Source organism: Sinocyclocheilus rhinocerous, unplaced genomic scaffold, assembly GCF_001515625.1.
Source record: "Sinocyclocheilus rhinocerous isolate Xijiao unplaced genomic scaffold, SAMN03320098_v1.1 scaffold1112, whole genome shotgun sequence".
In the NCBI taxonomy this organism is placed as follows: domain Eukaryota; kingdom Metazoa; phylum Chordata; class Actinopteri; order Cypriniformes; family Cyprinidae; genus Sinocyclocheilus; species Sinocyclocheilus rhinocerous.
The window spans coordinates 471,730-481,945 of record NW_015657961.1 but is presented as its reverse complement, the minus strand read 5'-3'; the positions used below and the strand labels follow the sequence as shown (position 1 = coordinate 481,945).

At 39.2% G+C, this 10,216-nt stretch overlaps 3 protein-coding genes across 4 annotated transcripts in view; 2 read left to right on the top strand and 1 right to left on the bottom strand.

The window, feature by feature from the left end:
- Window positions 1-3,128, top strand: part of lactb2 (lactamase, beta 2) — a 5,594-nt gene extending 2,466 nt beyond the window's left edge. The window contains exons 4-7 of one of the 2 annotated variants that reach the window (XM_016529914.1): window positions 1,607-1,785; window positions 1,868-2,004; window positions 2,609-2,696; window positions 2,805-3,128. In XM_016529914.1, the coding sequence (XP_016385400.1) occupies window positions 1,607-1,785; window positions 1,868-2,004; window positions 2,609-2,696; window positions 2,805-2,845 (445 nt within the window). In that variant the 3' untranslated portion in view covers window positions 2,846-3,128. Of the gene's footprint in view, window positions 1-1,606; window positions 1,786-1,867; window positions 2,017-2,608; window positions 2,697-2,804 lie in introns of both variants that reach the window. The other variant, XM_016529913.1, reaches the window with a different exon arrangement.
- LOC107721741 (tripartite motif-containing protein 16-like) overlaps window positions 1-10,216 on the bottom strand; it is a 258,890-nt gene that overhangs the window by 168,520 nt on the left and 80,154 nt on the right. The gene's annotated exons all lie outside the window — the stretch shown is intronic.
- The window catches only part of slco5a1a (solute carrier organic anion transporter family member 5A1a), a 14,410-nt gene continuing 9,611 nt past the window's right edge, over window positions 5,418-10,216 (top strand). The window contains exons 1-4 of the mRNA XM_016529886.1: window positions 5,418-6,327; window positions 7,610-8,053; window positions 8,961-9,093; window positions 9,191-9,396. Coding sequence (XP_016385372.1) covers window positions 5,946-6,327; window positions 7,610-8,053; window positions 8,961-9,093; window positions 9,191-9,396 — 1,165 coding nt within the window. The 5' untranslated portion in view covers window positions 5,418-5,945. The remainder of the gene's footprint in view (window positions 6,328-7,609; window positions 8,054-8,960; window positions 9,094-9,190; window positions 9,397-10,216) is intronic.

The following is a 10,216-nucleotide window of genomic DNA, read 5'->3' as shown; positions in this document are numbered from 1 at the left end:
CTGGAGCTCCGTGCAAGATCTTGCCTCATGGTGTAAGGATGATCATGAGAAAGGTGAGGGATCAGCCCCGAACTACACAGGAGGAGCTTGTTAATGATCTTAAGGCAGTTGGGACCACAGTCACCAAGCAAAACATTAGTAACACACTACGCCACAATGGACTGAAATCCTGCAGCGCCCACAAGGTTCCACTGCTCAAGAAGGCACATGTACAGGCCCGTTTAAAGTTTGCCAAAGAACATCTAAATGATTCAGAGAAGGCTTGGGAGAAGTGCTGTGGTCAGATGAGACCAAAATTGAGCTCTTTGGCATTAACTCGACTCGCCGTGTTTGGAGGGAGAGAAATTCTGACTATGACCCCAAGAACTCCTAATGTCAGCTCGTTAGGTGTGTAAGACACCTGTCCACACAATCTGTATCTTCCATTCCAACCTCTCCCACCACCATGGGCAAGACCAAAGAGCTGTCAAAGGATGTCAGAGACAAGATTGTAGATCTGCACAAGGCTGGAATGGGCTACAAGACCATCAGCAAGAAGCTTGGTGAGAAGGACACAGCTGTTGGTGCGATTATTCGGAAATGGAAGAAATACAAAACAACCATCAATCGGCCTCGGTCTGGAGCTCCGTGCAAGATCTCGCCTCATGGGGTAAGGATGATCATGAGAAAGGTGAGGGATCACCCCCGAACTACACGCAGGAGCTTGTTAATGATCTTAAGGCAGTTGGGACCACAGTCACCAAGCAAAACATTGGTAACACACTGCGCCGCAATGGAATGAAATCCTGCAGCGCCCGCAAGGTCCCGCTGCTCAAGGCGGCACATGTACAGGCTCATTTAAAGTTTGCCAAAGAACAGAGAAGGCTTTGGAGAAAGTGCTGTGGTCAGATGAGACCAAAATTGAGCTCTTTGGCATTAACTCGACTCGCTGTGTTTGGAGGGAGAGAAATGCTGACTATGATCCCAAGAACACCATCCCTACAGTCAAGCACGGAGGTGGAAACATTATGCTTTGGGGCTGTTTTTCTGCTAAGGGTACAGGACGACTTCACCGCATTGAGGGGCAAATGGACGGGACCATGTACTGTAAAATCTTGGACGAGAACCTCCTTCCCTCAGCCAGAACACTGAAGATGGGTCATGGATGGGTCTTCCAGCATGACAATGACCGGAAACATACCGCCAAGGCAACAAAGGAGTTGCTCAAGAAGAAGCACATTAAGGTCATGGAGTGGCTTAGCCAGTCTCCAGACCTCAATCCTATAGAAAATCTGTGGAGGGAGCTGAAACTTTGAGTTGCCAAACGTTAAAACCTTAAGGATTTAGAGAAATGTCTTACCTCTGTGCTTGCCAACAAGGGTTTCTGCACCAAGTACTAAGTCATGTTTTGCTTGGGGATCAAATAATTATTTCACTCACTGAAATGCAAATCAATTTCTAACCTTTATATAATGTGTTTTTTCTGGATTTTTTGGTTTATATTCTGTCTCTATGCGTTAAAATAAACCTATTACAAAATCAGCAGGGGATCAAATAAATATTTTCCCCACTGTAGTTGTTTCTTTTGTTTTGAGCAAGTTTGTTTTTATTTTTTATGTGCACGTAGGGTGCTGTTTACTCCCGGACACACAGATGATCACATGGCATTATTCCTGGAGGAGGAGCAAGCTATGTTTTCAGGTGACTGTATTCTAGGAGAGGGAACGGCTGTGTTTGAGGACCTCCATGATTACATGAAGTCACTGCAGAAGCTCCTCAGCATGAAGGCTGACCTCATATATCCAGGTAAGTACATGTGCTTTTTGTCAGAGTGCTTTCTACATCACATTTTCAGTGACACTATGAAATGTTTGTATTTGTGTGTCAGGTCATGGTCCAGTGGTCCAAGATGCTTTTTCTAAGATCTGTGAGTATATAACTCACCGCAATGCAAGAGAACAGCAGATCCTAAACGTTCTGCAGGAGAACAACAGAACTGCGTTCACCTCCAGCGAACTGGTTAAAGTGGTGTACAAGGTTCAACTCTTTTCTAAATGATCTTAGCTCTTTAATTAGAATAAATCCAAAAGCATTTACATTTCTAGTATTTAATACATTTTAATACAATTTTGACATTGTCAAACCTGCAGTCCACAAGGAGAGAAAAGGAAACAACAGTGTGTACCAAACGTATAAGACATTGAACTTTTTATTTAAAAAAAAAATGTAATTTAGATCTAGATCATTAATCATAAATACAAATATGTAACTTTGTGAACTCCTTTGTCCAGACGGGGGACAATCCACATAGCATTCTGAAAGTCATGTTTATTTTATAAATTCAAATTTCCCTTGATTTGTTATGCTGATAATGCAAATTGTAATGAAAACATTTGTATGAAATCCTAAAACTGCAAAAGAAACACATTTTCACCAGTGGTCTCAGATGCTTGTTCCCCATTGTATGTGAAGTTAACTTTACATTTGTTGGTTCTGTTTAAGTGGTGACTGCTTTAACAGACAATGTGCAAAGAATGAGAGTACATTATTTATATAAATGTTGTTATTATTTTTTAAACTGTGTACATTACATGATTTTCATGTGCTTTTTTTGTTGTATGTATGCCAGGAGACCCCTGAACACCTGCACAGAGCTGCAGAGTTTAACTTGCTGCACCATTTAAAGAAACTCCACAAGGAAGGAAAGATCTGCCTGGGTATGTGTGAGTGTGTGCATGCATGCAGGTGTTTATTTGTGCATGTCTGTGTGTGCAAATGTGCTCTATTGTCTGACTGTGTTAACGTTAATGTTTGTTTCCCTGCAGCTGAAGGCTCAAATGAGAAGAAATGGAAGAGCAATTTGTGACAGTTTTTTAGCCCACACACTCATCACCCACAGTGACTAATAAAAGGTTCCCAGTGAAGTAAAATGGACTTAAGGGGACACTGGGACTAGTCACTTTTTTCAAATGGTGACCTTCTGTGAAAACCTGCTCTGATAGGAGGCCATTTACATTTATTGTGCAGACCCATTTCTCCAAATTGCCTTAACATATTTTTTTTCCCGCATTTTTACGGTGTTGCGCGTTAACTAATCACACACGATTCCGTTGAGTTTATGAATGCAGCGGCCAATCAGAGGCGTTACGATGAGTCATCGCTGAAACACCGGAGTTTTGTTGTTCAGTGCGCGCGCTCGCAGACTGAATTCTGCTCTCTCACGAATTCTCTCATAAACAACAAAGTGTATGGAATCAGATTTGTGGCAAATAAAATGAACCTAACTTTTGCGAAAACGAACAAAAATATACATTGATAAATGGGAAAAACACTCTGAAAATAAAAACAATCAACTAAATAGCAAAAAAAAGTAACATCGTCTTCAAATAAACTGCATTCTTTGTTGACTTCACTTTCAGCTTCACTTTTGCTAAACGCAGTTTTGAATGCGCTGCCAGTGTTTTCGTTTTCGCTTTCCAAGTTTTTGTTTGCGCTTCGCAAATTTACGTTCGCCATTCTGGCACAAACCTAGGCCCGTATTCACAAAACATCTTAAGGCTAAAAGTAGCTCATAACTCGGCGATTTAGGAGAAAATCTTAAAAATAATGAGTGTCAGTCCTAAATTTAGGACTCCTAAATTTTTGCTCTAAGAGTGTTTCACAAAGCGTTTTAACACTAAAAATAGCTCCTAAATCTGTGAAACATTAGGAGTAGTGAAGAGGACTCCTAAGTCACTAAGACCAAGCCACAAACTATCCTAAAATGGCTGTTGCCGGCAATCTGCCTCAGAATATAAACATTTTAGAAACATTTGACGATAATGAGCTTTTAAAAAGGTATCACCTTTGGTTTTGGAGGTTATCCCAACTCCAAATTTTCCTTTGATTATATCTTTGTTTTCATTAACCAGCTGGGCAAGAAGTAACGGCTGTTCTTGCATCCAGTTTGGTTTTCTTTTATGTTTGCATGCCTTACTATCAGCCATGATTATTCTACTCTGTTAATTAAAAGGCTGTTTATATGCATATTCACTAATTATGAGAAGCACACATGTAAGAGGCTGACAATAAGCTGAACATATACTTGTTTAATTAGTGACACGTAGCCTGCATTTTAAAATCTTTATTTGAATGTGGCAACATAATGTTGCGCTCTTCAATATTTCTATGAATAAATCTCTGACAGAGACTATCAGCCAATCACTGTGGGCATAGTTAGTAAGCAAGCTGATATCATCCATAGCAACAAGGTCAACCGCGCCGTTACTCTTAGCTTAAGACTTCTCTCTATTCCTCAGTAAAAGTTTGTCTCAGCAGCTTTGTGAATAGGTTTTAAGAGAAAACTCTTAGCTAAAAACTTTTACTGCTATTTAGGAGAACTCTTAGTGGTAAGATAAAATGTTTTGTGAATACGGGCCCTGATCTCATAAAAGTGCAGAGGTATGTGTGATGTAACAAGTATAAGAGATTTATTCATCGTACAGTGTAGACAGCTTCACTGATTATAACGGGAGTGTTTTTTAAAGTGCATAAACTCCTGCTAGTCAGTGATGTTTTTTTGGTAATGTAAATGTTTTTTGCTCGTTTTCTATGGCTGCTGTTTGAATAACTGAGGAAATGTAAGCATTATAATTAGTAACTTACAATGTTTCTGTTAAACTGTGATCATGTTAAATACAAATTCAGTCATATTAAAAATATTTTATGATAGATTACACTAACATTAGACTGCTTTTAGTCTTATCCTGGAGTTGGTTCACTCTCCGGCTATGAAACTAAGTAATTAATTAAATTAAAACGATAATATCGTGTATCGGCGATCTCACAGGCTGAAGATATGACTACAGAGCATATCGCCAAACACTAGTATGCGCTTCAGTCAACAAAAATGTATTTATTCCACAAGAGACTGTACAATAACATGTAAATGTAAAATAAAGCAGCTTTTATGAGGCTAATGCTATAACTGGAATATCATATCAGTGTAAATGATTCTAAACATATTTTTCAAAAGTACAATTCCTTTCTATAGCTGTAATTATTTAATCAGAAAAATAACAAGTGCACCTTTAATGTGTAACATTTTATCATTTTAAATGCTGTACACCCCTTTCATTTGAGATGTTTAATGGCTGAAGCATTTCATTAATTGTGTTCTGCTAAACCACTGTTAATCAAATGTGCAAATATCTTTTAAAAATGTATTTAAATAAATGATCATTGATTGACAGCTTGTTGTTTTCTAAAACGTTGCCTTATTTTTTTTTATTTGTAAGTAGAGGACATTGTTTCAGCCAGCCAGCCTAAAAGCGTTTGTGTAATTTTAAATTCATTTGAATTAAATCCATCTGTTAAAAGGTACAATTAAAGCAATTTTGAGGAAAACAGTATTTGCCCTCATCGTGAACCGGAAGTTAACGTTTATTTACTTGTACCCGCTGCGGTACAGACCGAATGCTCTTGGAGGCGATAGACTACTGCTTACAGCTATACCGTGAATAACGGCCAGCCCGTGCTACCCCCTCCGTCCAAGGACAAGGATATTTTGATCACACGGCGAAGATCTGATGGTGTGTTGGAGCCGCTTGCAGAGGGAGGCGATAGATTACCGTTTAACGGCGCCTGTGGAATTAATCGTGGTTATTTATCTGGAGCAGATAACGGGACAGAATGCGCGCGTGTGATGCGGCCGAGCGCGCGCTCTGCGCCGCTGCAGTATCCGATCAGAGGCGCGTGAGCCCTCAGCTGCTGGTCGACCGTCGATTCATTGTGTTGTTTTGGTGAATATGTGTCGAATAGAAAATGAAAATGGTGCTGTAAACAAACAAAGAGCGTGCTTATATATAGTTGTTATAAAGCATATATGTTTATAAGTATCTGTTAAGGGGTTTTGTAAATGAGCCAGCGCAGAATGTCTGCGTCTCTACAGCGTTTATAAACAGGTCGGATAGCCGCTGCCCGTCAGGATGGCATCCGGTGCTGGAGGGGGCCTCGCGCCCACGAAACAGTTCCCGTACTTGTGTGAGGAGTCTACTCAGGGTTTGAAATCTAAGAGCCTCCCGGTGCTCAGCGACAGTCAGGCTCCGGAGCAGGACGCGGATCAGACTCTGCTCTCTGCCCCGCACAGCTCGCCCCGGTGCGGCTCCCCCGTCAGGACAGAGTGTCGTGAGCCGGAGGGTCGCGGCGTTGCTGCGCTCTTTACATTCCGGCTGCCGCCGGTGCCGGTGAGGCGCTATGTGGACGTGATCCTGTCGGACTCGCGCTGCTTTCTGTTCTGCATGTGTTACCTCACCTTTATTCAGTCTCTGATGGTGTCCGGCTATCTCAGCAGTGTCATCACCACCATAGGTAACATACTTGACAACTGACAGATCTCTCTCTTCTCTTCTCTTCTCTTCTCTTCTCAGTTAAATTTCTACTTTTCACTTAAAGTCTCATGTCTCAACTTGTCTCATCTCACCCTATGATCTCCATCCATCCCAATTTCTTAATTTCACAATCTCATCTTTTCCTAATCTCTCAGTCTCATCTTGATGTCATCTACTCTGAATATAATTTCAGTCTCATATCTCTTTCTTAACTTCTCTCTCAATAGCGTTTGTCTCATCACCTATCTATGTCTCTTATTCCACTGTCCTCTTTTTTCAATCTGAATTTTTTTCCTATCTCCTTACAATCTCCCATTTTTTCAATCTCTTCTCAAAACCATCTGCCTTCATCTCTCATTTCTCATGTGGTCTCCTCACCTCTCATCCCAAACTCAAATTTGTCCATCTCATTTTAAACTTCTCTGAGTAACATCTCTTCACTCAGTCTCTATCTTATCTTGTGTCATAACATTTTAGTTTCTAATTTAGTTTTATCCTAATCTCCTCTCAGTCTCATCCCCTCTGCTCTCAATAACATCTCATCTCCAGTCACCACCAAATCTAATTCCAGTCTCTATCTCATGTCATCTCAACCTCCTCACAATGTTCATTCCATTACAATCTCCAGTTTTTCAATCTCATCTCCTCTTAATAACATTTTGATCTCATCTCAACCTCATCTCCTCTCATTCTCATTTCAGTCTCATGTCCAATTTTTTCAGTATCCATCTCTTTTCCTCTCAATAACATTTCAATCTCATCTTTTTTTATCTTCAATTCTCCTTATTATTTTAATCTCACGATTTCAAATATTAAATCGCATCTTCTCTTAATAATATTTCTTAATTTCTCATGTCATTTCAATCTCATTTACTCTTAATAACATTTTAGTCTCATCTCTTTATTTCTCATGTTGTCTCATTTTATGACAACCACCTCTTAATTTCCATCTGATCACAATCTCTCTTTTTCTCAATAACATTTCAATCTTGTCTCATATGGTCTCCTTTCAACTCACCCCAATCTCAAATTTCTCCATCTAATTAAAATCTCCTCTCCTCTCAACAACATCTCATCTCAGTCGCCATCTCATCTTGTCTCATCACATTCCAATCTATAACTTCTCAACCTCATCTCATCTTAATCTCTTCTCAATCTCATCTCCGTCTCATCCTCTCCTATCAACAATATCTCACCTCAGTTCATATTTCAATATTGGAGTATTTATGAATTTCATATTATATGAACCCTGTGTTTTCCAGAAAAGCGGTACAGTCTGCGGAGCTCAGAGTCGGGTCTGCTGGTCAGCTGTTTTGACATCGGTAGTCTCTTCGTTGTGGTCTTCATCAGCTACTTTGGTGGGCGGGGTCAGAGGCCGCGTTGGCTGGCAGTAGGGGGCGTGTTCATTGCCGTGGGTGCCGCCCTCTTCTCCCTACCTCACTTTATCTCTCCGCCATATCAGCTGGAAGAGCTGAACAGCACAGTAGGAGGAGAGGGGCTCTGTGCCAGTGGGAATGGCAGCGGACAGGAGAGGCCGGCACTGTCCAGGTGCCAGCGGGACAGGGAGGAGAGTGAGCACGCCCTGTATGTGGCGCTGTTCATCTGCGCTCAGATCCTCGTGGGAATGGGATCGACTCCCATATACACCCTTGGACCAACTTACCTGGATGACAATGTGAAGAAGGAGAATGCATCCCTGTACCTGGGTGAGTCGAAGTGAGGCTCTGTCTAATGGTGTTGTTGGATGGCTGGTCGTCTGTGTCAAATCAGTCAGGTAGTGTGTAGTTTGTTTGGGGCCACTTTTTTTTCTTACATGGGATCTACGCAACCACCACTTTGTTGCTTCAAATTCATACAAGTTCAGATTCATTCAAGTTCATAAACCGATTGTAAAACTAATCCATATGAATTTAGTGGTTAATTTTCTGAAGAGACTTGATCACTTTATGAGCAGATTTAATTTAGACTTTGTATTATGAGCACTTGTGTTATTTGGCTCTTTATGATGAATCGTTTGTTGTATTCCTCATTTGTAAGTCGCTATGGATAAAAGCATCTGCTAAATGAATAATTGTAAATTCCTAATTTTTGTTAAAGTGTACGTTTTTTTAAGGTTTTCTAATATTTGTATTTTATTTTACTTCAGCTTTGCTCCAATTAATAAAAACGAGTTTTAGTTTTATGTTAAAAATAACGACATTGAGTCTGTGCAGCCACAACCCTATATAATCAGATTTGGTTTGCTATGGATTCGGGTGTTAGTCTTACTAGTTTAGGAGAAACTTCTGTATTCTGTACATGCATGGAACAATATTTTAGGAGATTTACTTCAGGTTTAATACCCAAAACATTTAGCCTAATGTGTGTGTAGTCAGTATTCATAGAATTAATTTACTCTAAAAACATTTTAAAATAAAAAGTCAACATTTGGAACTGATATTCTTCTATTAATTAGCCAAGTGGGCATGGTAACAGTCCTTGCTCATAATCTCAAAATTACAAATATCAGCTGTTTATACCAGATCTGAATTCTGGCATGCAAAGTCTGTAACCACCTACAGTAGCATGCGACAGCTAAAGAAATTCCATTATTCTCGTTTTGTGCATGCTTAGCTATCATGTATGTAATGGGAGCTCTTGGACCAGCCGCTGGGTATCTGCTGGGTGGGATTCTGATCGGATTCTATGTTGACCCCGGGACCATTGTCAATATTGACCAGAGTGACCCACGGTTTGTAGGAAACTGGTGAGGAAAATCTTGTCTCTCATTTGCTGTTTATCAGTTAACATTCAGTAAACCTAACAGCACTGTAACCCTCTCTCTGTCTGGCTCTCTTTCTCAGGTGGAGTGGGTTTCTCCTGTGTGCTGTGGCGATGTTGTTTGTGATCTTCCCCATGTTTTCCTTCCCTAAAAAACTTCCACCGCGGCACAAGAAAAGTAAAAGACGTGTAAAAAAGGGTGCAGGTGATGTCTCCAGCGATGACGAGATGATGAAGGAAAAGAGCCAGGCTGTCTCGTCCTCCATGGGTTTTGGCAAAAATGTCAAAGGTGAAACCTAATATCAAATCTAAAATCTGATTCGGTTCGGATCAGATCTAAATACTCTTTTCCATCTTGCTAGCTATCTGTAAAACCCACATCTCTGGAAGTTATCTGAGCAGATTTGTAGTAGTTTGAACCGCTCACAACACTCTTTTGGTCATCTTTGAAGAATCATGTCACACTAGATATTTGACATAGCTAGGATTTCCGAAGAGTCGCTTTTTATAAATGGCTAGCAAGTTGGACATGGTAATTTTATTTTATTTTATTTTATTCATTTCATTTCCTTACTTTTATTCAAAACAATAAATATTTTTAATATTTAAAACAATTTTTGTAATATTTATATACTAATATATATATATTATATATTTTTCTTTTTTTCTTTTAGTTTGGGTAATTTTGTTATGTTTTGCCTTTTTCATTAGTTTTAGTTTTTTCTGTATTTATATATTTAAAGGGGTCATATGATGCGATTTCCAGTTTTCCTATCTCTTTGGAGTGTTACAAGCTGTTCATGAAGAATCATGTCACACTAGATATTTGACATAGCTAGGATTTCCGAAGAGTCGCTTTTTATAAATGGCTAGCAAGTTGGACATGGTAATTTTATTTTATTTTATTTTATTCATTTCATTTCCTTACTTTTATTCAAAACAATAAATATTTTTAATATTTAAAACAATTTTTGTAATATTTATATACTAATATATATATATATATATATTTTTTTATATATATATTTTTTAGTTTGGGTAATTTTGTTATGTTTTGCCTTTTTCATTAGTTTTTGTTTTTTCTGTATTTATATATTTAAAGGGGGTCA